The 14308-nt window shown below is 40.7% G+C and overlaps 1 protein-coding gene across 1 annotated transcript; it reads right to left on the minus strand.

Annotated features, from left to right (window-relative positions):
* Positions 1-12750: 12750 nt before the first annotated feature.
* bhlhe22 (basic helix-loop-helix family, member e22) lies at positions 12751-13972 on the minus strand. Its single transcript, XM_040127324.1, has one exon. The coding sequence runs from the start codon at positions 13860-13862 to the stop codon at positions 13056-13058; it is 807 nt and encodes a 268-aa protein (XP_039983258.1). The 5' UTR covers positions 13863-13972; the 3' UTR covers positions 12751-13055.
* Positions 13973-14308: the final 336 nt, after the last annotated feature.

Below are 14308 nucleotides of genomic sequence, written 5' to 3' on the forward strand. Positions count from 1 at the left end.
TTTTGCCAGGTGAATTTCAGTGTGACTCTACCTTTCATCTTGTTAGTATGAGGCAAGAAGGCCGTATAGGTAAAAGAAACGTAACGGGATTTGTCCATGTGAGTGTGAAGCTACAGTGCATTCATAGAGTATTCAGACTCCTTCACTTTTGTTATATTTCAACATTATGCTAAAATCGTTAAAATTCATTTTTTTCACTCATCAATCTACACTGAACTTGATTGGAGTCCACTTGTGGTAAATTCAATTGATTGGACATGACAGGCTCACAACTAACAGTGCATATCAGAGCAAAAACCATGCCATAAGGTCAGAGGAACTGACTGCAGAGGTCAAAGACAGGATTGTGTCATGGCACAGATCTGGGGAAGGCTACAGAAAAGTGGCATTGGCCTCCAGAATTCTTAAATGGAAGGTTTGGAACATGAAAACAGTTTGGAAGACTCTTCCTAGGGCTGGGTGCCCAGCCAAACTGAGCAGTCAGGGGAGAAGGGCCTTGGTAAGAGAGGTGACCACCCTGTGTGGAGATTGGAGAAACTTCCAGAAGGACAACCCCATCCCTGCAGCACTCCACCGATCTGGGCTTTATGTCAGAGTGGCCAGAGACCTTCAGTGTCATTCACTGATCTCCTCAGGGAATGACACTTGAAAGCCTGCTTTGAGTTTGCAGAAAAGCACCTAAAGGACTCTCAGACTGTGAGAAACAAGATTCTCGGGCCTGATGAAACAAAGATTGAACTGTTTGACCACAATTCTAAGGGTCATGTCTCGAGGAAACCAGGCACCGTTCATCACCTGCCCAGTACCATCCCAGGCAGAGTGAAGCATGGTGGCGGCAGCATCATGCTGTAGAGGTTTTTTTCAGCAGCAGGGACAGGGAGACTGGTCAGGGTTGAGGGAAAGCTGAATGGAGCAAAGTACAGAGATATCCTTAAGGAAAACCAGGTCCAGAGCACTCAGGAAGTCAGACTGGGCCAAAGGTTCACCTTTTAATAGGACAGTGACCCTAAGCACACAGCCAAGAAAACACAGGAGTGGCTTAGGGACAATTCAGTGAATGTCCTTGAATGGCCCAGCCAGAGCCCTGACTTGAACCAAATCGAACACCTCTGGACATCTGAAAATGGCTGTCCACTGAGAGTCCCCATACCCAAGAAGACTTGAGGCTGTAAATACTGCCAAAGGTGCCTCAACTAAGTACTGAGTAAAGGGTCTAAATACCTGTTTCAATGTGATATTACAGTTTTTCCTTTTTAATAAAATTGCAAAAAGTTCTAAAATTCTGTTTTCGCTTAGTCATTCTGGGGTATTGAGCGTAGCTTGATGAGGGAAAAATTAATTTAAATGATTTTAGCATCAGGCTGCAACATAAGAAAATGTGAAAAAACTGACAGGGTCGGAATACTTTCTGAATGCACTGTACATGTAATAAGATCATGTTTATTTGTATGCACTCGTACATGCACACCATAAGCTGTAAACAACAAGACCCATTAGGGTGATATTTCTCCTTGATCATTTAGCAGCCTGTTTTCAACACTATTATTTGTGATAAATTGGCAGGCTGATTATAGTGATATGTTCTAATTTGTAAACGAGTGGTGTGCACCTGTCCGTAAGACTCATTTGCTAATAATGATGATCCACTGAATAAGTAAGGACCTTTATCATTTCAGTTGACTCCTTAACCGTCTAGTTTGTATTATCAAGCCATTTCATTTTGCTGCAGATTAATTCCTCCTTTCAAACTGTGTTTATAGTCATTCCTCCTTCTGTATTTAGTTGGTTGTCTACCAGGTGATTGGAGCTGAAATGACTGGTTGATTAATCAAAGTGTTGTTTGACAGAAGAGTAATTGACAACTATTGTGATAATCGATAAATGGTTTCAGTCAGTTTTTTAAGCAAATGCCAAACATTTTCACGCTCTAGCTTCTCAAGCTTCTGTGAGGATGTGTGGTTTTTATTTGTAATATGTGATAATAAACTGAAATGTCCTTGAGTTTTGGACTGTTATGTCCAAAACTGTCAGATAAAACAAGCTATTTGAGTGTGTCACATTGGGCTATGAGAACATATAATTATAACTTTATTCTTACTATTTTCAGACATTTTATAGACAAATAATTCGTAATGAAAATAATCATTAGATGCAGCCCTACTGGTGACAACAGTGAAAATACACTGTTTGGTTTTCCCCATTACCATAATACAAATCTAATTTTCAGTATCCAAAGTCAGAAAATTCTGCTAATAACAGTTAAAATGTACTGTAGGCCTAAGATTTAACCACAATTTCACACTCTTTTATACCAAACATGAAAAGTGTGGAAATCGCTAAACCTGAGGGAACAGCAAGAGGGAAGGAACAGCAGGGTGGGATAACTGGTTTCCCATTGAAAGATATTGCCCCATTACTTTACAAAGGCTTTATCGAAATATAAGAGAAGGGGGTATGTGACCCTCAGCCATTAAACCATCCTGTTAATTGTCTAATAATAAATGTTTTTATAGTGCAAAACCCCTTTTAGTATAATTTAATTTCTCTCTGCCTTCACTCACCTTATTTTTATTTCTCTATTATGCTGACACCATCCCCACATCTAGCCATCCACCTCCCCACTCTTCTCCCTGCTCCCTGCAAACTTTACATTTAAACCACTCTCATTACAGCGCAGATTACAGGGGCCTATTGGTCCTCATTAGCGCCCACTGATCCTTGGCTGGGCCCATGTCCTAACATCTTTTAATTAGCATTCTGGAAATCTAATCAATGTAATAACTCAGATTAATCTCCCCTTTTGCACTTATTTTCTCCCACTCTTTTATTCCATGATGTTCTTGGCTCGAAGGCTCAAAGGCTGATAGAAGGTGGGCTGTTTTCTGAGCCTGCCAGGTATGTGACACGAGGGGTGAAGAGAAGTGCTTGTAGTTGAAGGGCAAACTGCATCACTGAGTGGATTTGACTGCAGTCAGTGAATTCTGATTAAACAAAATATGTCTAAAAACCTATATTATTACTACTTAAATAATTGTGTATTTTTAAGAAAATACAGCACATATATGAGATTATTTCGTTGTGTTGTGAAAGAACATGAAAACCTTTATATACCTGTTAGTGACAGATACAGACAGAGAGCCATGAGTTTTTCTCTAAATGCCCTGTAAAGCCCTCAGTCCCCAGCAACACCCTGTGGTGTGATATGAAGTGAAAGCCAAGGCAGGGTTTGGCACTGGACGGCCATTTTGTGTCTGGTCTGATGCGTGATTTCACTGGGTGTCACTTTGGCTACATATCAGAGTCAGTGGCGGTGGTGAGTGAAGCTGCAGGTCTCATTAGAGCATGACGAACACAGAAACCAGGATCAGCATGAATTTTAAAGACATGTTTACACAGGTTATGTTATCAAAATTCAAATTCTAGAGTATTATATCATATTGGTCCTGTGATAAATGTAATATCTTGAAAACTCAGATACCAATATCCTTTTTATCTGCTTCTAAAAAAGTAGGGAAGGATGACTACTATTAGGCCATTGTGACTAGCATCCACGTGAGAGAAATTCAGTCTCTGCCAGGTCAGTATTTATACACCTTTGTGTACAGTAAAGTGCGGTTTCTCTGCCAGGTATCCAGGGCAGACAATTTGGTGCAGTTTTGGCAGTACAGACAAAGACGCCAGGGTGTGATGGGACACAGACCTGCCATTTCCCAGCAGCACTGGCATGCCTCTCACTGTAGAGTGATGAATGGTTACACATGCATGCCACACATTTGCTCATGCGCATGTATGAGACACATAAACTCACACTCATGTGCACGCACACTTGCCAAAACATACTAGCAAAACCTCCTGGTCAGGTCAACCAGACTTAGGCATTGCATCACACACAAGCACACAATCAAACAAAGACAGACAGGTATCCTTACTGTAGCACTGCAATATTCAGAGCCAGGTGTAGGAGGAAGGGGGAATAAGGTTGTGTTTATTAGCTGCTCCCTTGGTGTTCTCTAAATTGCCTTGTTTGCTCGGCACAAGCACACAAACAGATGCTGTCTTCTCTGCTCAGGGTAATTCTCAGGGTCTCTGGGTATTTAGTGAAAGGCCTACCGTACCACACAGACACGGCCTCATTTGTGCTTCGGCATACGTTCTCCGCATACAAACGCACACTTCAGACCAGGCGACTTGAAAAACACATTTGCGTGCTAATTTTGTGCATTCAGATACAGAAGTACATTCAGAAGTACAGTATGATTCATGCATAGAAGACGACATTGTCTCTCCACATAAGTAACTTGACTACCTCATATAGCAAACTTAACAGTTTTTAACCCTATCAGCGACACAATTTCATTCTTATTAAAAAAAATCTGCATCTAGGAGGGACCAATGCTATCAGTCGAAATTAATCTGCTTTGACTTATCCCTAATATGACCACAGTCATTGAGTAATTATTGTCTGGATGGCTGTGCACCAGCCTCATAACTACTGTCCGCCTCCCCCTCTCTCCCCCCCAAAAAGGGCTAGTCTTGATGTGTGAATCCCTGTGCAACGGGCTGGTCACAGTGGGTATGGCAGGCATGTCATTTAGCGCTTGATCAGTGATTCGTGATTAGCCTGCCCTGTATTATTGTGATTAACATCCACCCAGCGGACGACTGTCCTGTTGTCACCATTGATGTCATTTGAGATCTTGAGAATTTGGGATGAGGTCCAGTAGAAGAACCTGATAGTATGGCAACACAAAACTGCTCACTCCAATGATGGCCTCGTCCTCAAAATGCACACAAACAAACACACACGCTTGCACTTTCTTCCTGTCACAAAATCTAATGCATGTAACGAGTGCAGTGCTCTTTCCCCGTGCAGCTATGTTTTGTCTGTGTGTCTGTTACGATTAGTTAACCCACTACCAACTCTGCAGCTTGCATGTTGTTTAGTATTTCCATCAGGTTGAGTTCGTTGTATGTGCTGAAATCCAAAACATCATCTTTCTGCAGTGCTCCATTTCCTTCTTTCATCTCACACTTCCTTGACCAACAAAGTCGATTTGACCGTGGCTGATTATAGTAACAAAGGCAGTCCAAGAGAATATGCACTTTCTCACCGTACGTCAAATTATATCAAAGGAAGGAGGGTGGGTGCCATGCGCTGATGCCCGTCTCTTCTCCTCAGACAAATGGTCACTTACACAGAGGGAGCTTTTAAAAACAAGCCTGTGGACCAAACTGTGGCTGATGTCTCACTAACACACACGATGAAGAAGGATGACCAGGGAAAATTGGGGGCTCAAATTGAATAGAGAACTTGATCCTAGAGTACGGCACAGAAAAAAAGAGAACCTAGTTTGAGAAGACATAATTGGATTTATAGTATTTGTGCTTTAGTATGTGAGCTTTATGCAAAAATGTGGCATTTCAGAAGCAAGGAAGAGACTATTTCTCTCTGTGTGCATCAGCATTGCACTTTAATAAAAGCTTTTTTTTTTTTGCTTTACAGTATTTCCATAGTACTGCAGATTAAAAGATCTTGACTTCATGATTTTCAAAAAATTATTTATTTATCATTGAGGAAGCTTTTGGTGCACAAGTCTCTATGTGTGTATCATTCCTTTGTAATTACTCGCCTAAACTCAGACCCCCTTCTCATGGCTATTGTGCATCCGCCGGTACAAAAGAGTCAGTTTTGATTACAAAGTAAATGCTGCAGCATCAGACAGGGGGGTTACATGCTGATGTGCATTCTATCAGGATGATTTATGCAAATTATGCACATTATTCCCGCAGGAATCTCTCTTCTGAAAGTGCCAGGATAAATTGCCGGAAATTAGCCATAAAATTCACTGTGCAGGGAGTGTGAGGTGAAGGCCGCCGAGGAGCCAAGGACATTGGGCCGCTGTGGTTACGCTTGGCCTGGCCTGCCTCCCCCATGCTTGGCATTCATGGCTGTTAAAGACCTCTGCTCAGACAGATACACTGAAGCCTCGAGTAGCACTCAGTACATCAGGAAGATCAGCCAAGCAAGAGTTACACTAACGGCTGGGGTTTCATGCTCTAGTAACATGACAGCTATTAAACAGAGGAAAGCAGATCCTTTTTTTTTTCTTTTGACATTTTACATTGAAATCCACTTTATAAATTCTTCTACATTCCTAGAAAGGATGAGATTGATTGTAAGTCAGTAGCCTGAATGACCTCTAATCCACTCAGTTAGATTGTTTTTATGTCTGTTTCATGCCTGTTTTTATGACTCTGTTTACAATATAGTTGACCTTGTTCATAGAACATCTTAATCTTCAGATTACATTCTAATCAGAAACCTGTTCAGAAATTAGGTAATATACAACGTGTAAACAAGTAGTCATCAGTATCACAACACACAATTCAGGTTGTATTAGGTAGTAGCTTCTTTGTGGCTTTACCTACAACTCTCTGTTGGTCAGGCCTTTCATTTGTCTCGTGATCTATGTGTGTATAATGGGAAAACAGAGAGAAAAAGTGTGTGTGTGTGTGTGTGTGTGTGTGTGTGTGTGTGTGTGTGTGTGTGTGTGTGTGTGTGTGTGTGTGTGTGTGTGTGTGTGTGTGTGTGTGTGTGTGTGTGTGTGAAAAGAGCAGTGAGTGGTTCACGCTGTTGTCATGTCATCCTAATGTCTTTATATCAATGTGGAAGCAATAGTTAATGAACATCAGAGACTGGAGATGAAATCCACCTCGCCTTAGTTTTAATGAACCCTGAGAGGGTCAGGATTTGCATATTGATCAGGAAAAGTAATCCCTCACACGCAGAAAAAAACTGCGTTAGAACACACACGTCAATGTACAGGCACACACAGACGAAATACAGAGATTTCAGCCAGTCCAAGTTAGAAATTTTTAAAAAAATTAGGCCCAAATCATGCTTTTGCTTTTGTTTTAGTTTGCATTAACTACAAACCTTTCCTGTGTATGAAGTTTGCAGCAGTGCTGTGAATGTGTCTCTGAGCACAGCTGAGTATCATGCTATTTTTTCCTGTTCACATGACCCATGGAGGCTGCTGGGTCATTGTGAGCACTACATCCACTCTAATCAAACAGCGGCACATTATCTGAATATTAAGGTCACAAAAATGGAAAGTTCACAGCTGACTGGGAAGCCTTGAGTACTACACAGCCATTGTGTAAAGACAAAAATATACTAAAAGCAATTTTTGTGTTGCTGTGACATTGTAATTGTCATGAGGTCTATTTAATGATGTAACAATTGTTAATAACGTATACATATTTTGATCAAATTGTGGACAATTTAAGCAATTTCTCAACATGCAAATTTTGAATTTGAGAATGTGGATGAAAAACAACACAACTTGATGGTTCTTTAAAACACAGCACCTTATAAAAATGTCAACAAATGAAAATGGTTGCCTCCCATCAGCGTTCACACTTTGATTTATTTGACGCAAATATTTGCACAATTAAAGCCTTTTATTCCATTACACCTGTTTATGTTTGCTCAAATTGGGAGTGAAATGTTTTTGCGAGAAAAAAACCTGCACAGCAATACAGCCCGCTCTGTCCACAACAACACCACAAATTACTGCCCTCTGCCATGACACATTTTAATCCCAGAGGAATAAAGGAACATCAGATTAAGACACAAAAACAGAGCCATCGGTAAACAGGGATTAGGGAATTGGGACTTTTACCTGATTAATATGGAGGCAGTTGGAATATTAGATATGTTACTCAACAATTGTATTCCAGATGAGAGGATAATCACACATCACTACGTCATTTATTGTGCCCTGTTAGAGCTTTCAGAGCTAAACACGCCCCTATATGTTTGTCTGACTTCAAGGCTACCTCAGAGAAAAAAACATTCCTGCTATAATGGATTAGGAGCTCACTAGGCAAAAAGGAAAACATACAGTTAGAAATGTATAGGAAAATTGAGAGTTGTTAGTATTCCAGGAAAATTGGCCTGAATAAGTGACTGAACTTTGATATGCTCTTGATAAATATTTCAAATGTGATATAATGAAGATCAGATCCTTTTATTCTTCGGATGAAAGCCATTCAGGACATACTGTCAGATTTTTTTAAGTTACACCCTTGTATCTCTAAACACAGTCACTACAAAATCACTATATAATAATCAGAATCATAATAATAATCATAATCACAAATAAATTAAGGCTTATTGGTTTTTGAACATACCAATATCAAACAAAAACATATAAATACACAGACGGGAAGACATAGGGATGACAGGGAAAAGAAAAAAAAAAGGGAGTGGTCAGTTGCTTTAAAGATCAACATAGGTGATGATGATAATAAAGATGATTATTACAATTTCCATTTCATTAGACATAGTTCAGAATGTAGTGTTAGCATAATTCAAAAAAATCATATCTCTTCTTTTTCAGAGCAACTCTGAATTTAACGTTTTGCATAACTTCAGAGCGTGACCGGAGGGTTGTGGGCTTTTCCAGTTACATTGTAATTCCAGTTACATCTCAACATTACCATTGTAGTGGTACAAAGGTTGTAACCATATATTTGGCTTCAGTTAAGTGGCTATTCTTGCCTAAGATCCCAAATATAGCAATCAGGGGATTTGGTTGTCTCGGCTGTCCAAAAGTAGTGTTTTAAAAGTAGAGCACCTAAAATTGAAGACAATTCCATAACATATGAGCGAGGTGGGGAGTGATCAGCACTTTAGGATACATTTTCAACTTTAGAGAAATATAACTGATCGAACACCAAAAACTGTATCAGACTGTGTCTAATACAAATTGAAGTTGTAAGTACTCACTGTCATACCATAGCGTCATCCCAATGCTCTTCTGTTATACCCAACCCCAAGTCCATCATGTGCTGATTTTAAAATATCTAATGAGGGATTCTGCAGGTTGAAAAAGTTGATCAAACATAGAAGATATTACTTCTCTGGCTGAGGAATCTGATAAAAACAAAAAAGTCCAAACATATGCCCTTAATGACACTAGGAAAAAATGATAATTTAGTTTGAACAAAGCCACAAACCTGACAAAATCCAAAGAGGTTAGACTGCTAACCGTAACTGCTTAAATGTGGACATAATTCCATCTATAAAGAGCGACTTGATATTTTCAATACCATTGTGCCTCTGGAGCTGTTAGTGAGGGTTAAACAGTGAAAAAGTTCAGCAGAATTGAAAACCCTTTAGTTGTGCACTTGTATTAGCCTGCATTGTGTGTGCACAACAAAAAGACAGTATTATGCATTGCTATCAGTGCCCTGACAAAAGTGAATTACCACCCAGCAGTTTGATTTGGTGCCTCAGCCAGTGCAGCACATATATCTTTATACACAGTCTATGACACAGCATGGATGAATCCATTGCCAGAGTTTTGCCTGTTACTGATATGAAGGGGACATTTCAATTCAACATGCTTATGTATATTTTGACTTTCATGTTTATCATTCTTAGCATACATCACGTCCGTGTTATGAATAGGCGCCCTGCTGGCCATTGATATGGTAAATTGGACATTTTATGATTTATGAAAAGAGGTGTTTTTTATCTTCCACTTTTATTCATGAGCCCTGATTCTCGCTGTAAATGCCTATAAGACAGATTCAGCATTATTAGACTCATGAATAAAAACAACATTGTCTATGGTGACTACTAGCCATGGTAGGTGGCCACTGGAGAAAGCTTTAGCCACATGGTTTTCTCTTTCCATGAGACTTCTGAGTGCTGTGTCGTTGCCCAGTCCAACTCACCAACATAACATTTCACAGACCCTTGTGTGTACATGACATTTCACCAGCTTGTAACAATTGCAGAAATACCACTGAATATCTATCAGTTCCCACATCAAGAGGAATATGATGGCTTTCAATTTTGAAGGTCTTACTTCACCTAAATGTTTTCATCCCTGTGGTGGTTGTAAAATTTTCTCTGCCTTTGAACTGTTATTTGTGCTATGGTCTGCTTTCCTTTGGATGCTGTGTTCTGTTTTCCACACGCATATGGCTCTGTCTCATCCCTGGGGAATTTCCTCTTCTGGGCTAATGTGAATATTAGTATGGGTTAAATGCTCCAGTCATTTGTGCATTAATGCACATTGCATAATTAATGTTTTTTGTGAAGTCTCGGTTTCTAACAGCAGGAGAGAATAAAAGGCATTTTTTTGTTAAAACTTAAAATATCAGAGTTAAATCATGGATCAGGATGATGCCCAACAAGAGTTGCTGACAGGATTTTTATGCCAGAGCTGTTTGGATGTCTCCTGATTATTACTATTCTTGATTAAGAGCTGTTCTGTGAAGATTCAAGGCATTCAGGAGTGTGATAGGATTAAACCGGACAATGTAATGACCCTGTTTTCGGAATGGTTCATCATGCAGACACAAAGCTGAGATCGGAGACTGGCGGAAATCAGAACCACTATTGTAAACGGGGAGCACAATGTCATTGTTCACTTTTATGAGGAAAGAGAGAGAAAGATTTTGCTTTTTTTCTCTAAATTATTTGGAAGACATTGATCAAATGTTCCTTTAATCTGTTTTTAATGGTTTGTTCTTATTTATTTATTGTGTCAGCTTAAAGATAGTTTAAATCTTTGAAATTATATTTGAATAAGTCCTAAATCGCTCCAGTTTATTGTGTTTTAAGTGACTAAAACACTTCATGTTCCCACGTTGGAACTACAAAATGATATTGAGGGAAAAAAAGATAATTGCCGGTAATCCTTTTGCATTCAGAAAATATTATTATATGCATCCATAAATAATTTTTTAGATACTAACTGTCCACTTGCATAGTTTAAAAAAAATCCTTACTGTATTGCAGCTAGGTGAGTATTTGTTGCCACAGAGCTGTGAATCCCTGCATGTCAGTCTTACATATCATCAAAACAGTCTTACCGGAGGTCCTTAATGGTTTAAAACGTACAAAAATTGAGCACCGCATTAATTTATCTGGTGACATCAAGAAATTTTTTATTACATGTTCCCTTTAAAATCTGTTGCCTCTGTCCAGGGTGCTGAAGTCCCTAGAACCACACACTGACTTTACTTTTTATGTGACAGTGTATTAAGAATTAGTAACTTACAACTCAGTAAAAATGCTATTTTCTAAGGTAAATTGGTAGTAACAATATCATGTAGATTGTGGCTGTAAAACGTTTTCGTCCAGCCTGCGTCCTTAATTGGGAATACAGTGTTCGCATCGTTTGGCCTAAGAGTTTTCAAGTGCCTCCACCTGATTTAGAGTGTCCAATTCCACGCCTGCTGAAGATTGAGCACCTTGCAGCTGCTTTTAGTGTCGTTGTTGTTCAAGCTATTTCAGGACTGTGGTTCACACTTGTGCTGCTTGGCTCTCATCACATTTTGGTATGGACAGGAGAGCGAGGAGGACAAAGGGCGAGTCGATGGGAGCGCAGCTGATGGCTGCGTTGTGATTAAAGACGCGAAATTACGGCAGTGAACAGTGTCGTAATTAGATTCCTTAATCACATTCTGGAGCTCTAATTGCCTTAACGACGTGTTTCATTATGTGAAGCCAGGTATTACAGTCGACAGTTTTCATACACACTTGTTTTCGAATTAACGTATTTTTCCACACCGTTAGGGAAACAGTTTTAATAATCACAATAAAGGCCGCATGACTTTCTTTCTTTTTTTTTTTTCTTTTTTGTTCGTGGAACACTGACATCTTTTTGCTGCCTTGAGGCAAACTTCGCCCACCTCGTCTGGCCTCGCTCCCATTAGTTGGCGTGACTTATAGCTCAAGAAGAGAAAAGTTGCCGGTTTTGATTGAGCAGAAAATTTCGGAACAATTCCTTCTGAGCTTACTTGACACCTGGTGAGAGTCCGAGACTGACAAAGACGGTCAACAATAGCGCCAGGAACGACTAAGGTCTAATTTTATAAAAATCACTGTTATTATTATCAACAATAATAATAGCTTGTTAAACCACGATAAAATGTCTTAATTCAGTCTGATTTTTAATGTGTATACATCAACCATAAATAAAAGTTAAAGGCAGTGTACTCTGATTCCACTTCCACTACACTTCACATCAGATGAATAATCAGAAGTATTTCTGTTGTTGGAAAATATTTTAATAAAGCTTTTCGACACTGAAATACATACAAATGGCCCTCTTTGCTCATATAATAACTAAGGTATCTACAATAATCCACACCTTGACCTGACAACGCGAATAATCTGAAGTCCTTGATCTCCTTGTGAGAGAAACAAAACGCAAAAAAAAAAAAAAAAAAAATACAGCAACTAAATTGCAACAATGTGCAATGCAAGCAAAAGTATCCAATATAAATATCCAAATTAATAAATTACAAAAGACACATCAAAACACCTGATGAACCTTGATTCAGGTTTTCTAAAATTTTCTGAAATTTTATTATATCACAGTGCCCCCCAAAAAGAACTGTAATAGGCGTGCGTGAGTGTCTGGATTAGCACATAAATATCTGACTGTTTAAACCACTTCACTTGTCATCTATTTCATTTAACTTGGCCTTGTACGTGACATTCCACCTGCTCAACAGAAAAGTTCATGAGAAAACAGGCCTTGAGCCAGTAAGCAATCGGCAAGACTGTCTCTGAGGCGAATCAAACAATAATCGCAAATTCATGAGGAAGCAGCAGAAAGTGAGGTTGGACTAGCTCCCCGGGAAGGTGTCGATCTATTCAAGTGAAAAGGTCGCAAATTGTCAGATCACCGAAAATCTCCAAACGGGTCCATAACAGAGCAAGTGATCAACAACTCACTCAACACTTGCAGCCACTCTTACAGGCCTACTGTACTTATGTTTGGTCTTCACTGTCATTCATACCAGCACTTTAAGGATGATGTATATACACAATCAAGTATTGTTTGAACAAAAAAGCGTTTTGAATGCATTTAGTAAATATTATAAAAGTATTCATCGGCATTACTTCTTTGTCTCTAGCCTACTGACTTCAACAACAGTAGCCTCACAGCTTTTCCTCTCCAAAAGTGTTCTCAAAAGTGGTGTCTGTTCTCTCCTGTGCGTCTTTGAGTCTTTGTCAGCCGCGGCTAAGGCTTGTCAGTGCACTGTTTGCAGAGGCTGGATGTGGCGTTGTTGAATAGGGCACATTTATCGGGGCAAGAGGACGCAGCCACTCCGGTGGAGAAGGGATATCCAGGCGGCTGCTCGTACGCGCCTAAGCCGGGAGCTGCGAGTGCAGTGGTGGCCGGTATCGAGGCAGCAGAGATGGCTTGGCCCTGGTTGAGATACGCCACTAGCCTCCTCATCTCCTCCAGCGCTTGCGCCTGCATAAGGATGTAGTTTTTGGCAAGCAGCAAAGTGGCAATTTTGGAGAGTTTCCGTACTGAGGGGCTGTGCGCGTAGGGGATGACCGCTCTGAGCTCATCCAGTGCGTCGTTCAGATCATGCATTCGTCGTCTTTCTCTGGCATTGATGTTTAGCCTCAGTAATTTCTGCTCTTTGGTTTTCTTACCTCCTTCTGTTTTCCCCGCGGCCACCGTCCGCCCGTCAGTTAGAAGGACCATGTCACACCTGCCGTCACTGTCATCGTCGGGGCTCTGCTCTCCGCCGCTGCTCTCCGCCGCCGAGGTCCTATTGGCGCCTTCACCGTACTTGACGCACAAAGATCCGGTCGGCAGACCCAGTGACCCCCCTCTGCCTCCTGCCAGTCCCCCGGGCTGAATCGGGTCTGGATCAGTCTGGTCAAAGCAGCTGATCGGTGACTGGCGGTCTCTGGCTGCTAGTTCAATGCCGGCCGACGATCTGAAAGGGTCCATTTTTTTAGTGGACACGGCGCTCAGAGTTTTGTGAAAAATGTCCCCTGGTCCGCCGTTCAAGTTCATCCTCCTGTCCATAGCCTCGTGGGTTCCGCGTTGTTGCAAGCTATGGTCCCCTCTGGAAACTCTTGACGCGTGTCTGTGAGTTGCTACCTCTGTTTGTCCTTTGCGAGTTTAGTTGTGTGTCAGTTTTGAAGTTGCAGGCTTGCTCGACTTGTCAGCTGAGGTGTGGAGACGGAGGAGACTCATGTAATAAGTGCTGCCCCCCCCCCTGCCTCTCTCTCTCTCTCTCTCTCTCTCTCTCTCTCTCTTTCTCTGCTTCCCCTTCACCGAATCTCCACGATGATCCTCGTTACGCACAAGACGCCTGAGTCTTTTTACATCATTATCTCGAGACGGGTTATTAAAAAGAATTCGCCTATTGGGACAAAGACACCCTCTCCCCCTCTCACTCTGTACCCAATCAGGTTAACGTTCCAATTAATGACATTTAAACGATGACAAACAATACCATGTGCACTCAG

This window comes from Xiphias gladius, chromosome 5 (genome assembly GCF_016859285.1).
Source record: "Xiphias gladius isolate SHS-SW01 ecotype Sanya breed wild chromosome 5, ASM1685928v1, whole genome shotgun sequence".
Taxonomy (NCBI): Eukaryota; Metazoa; Chordata; class Actinopteri; order Istiophoriformes; family Xiphiidae; genus Xiphias; species Xiphias gladius.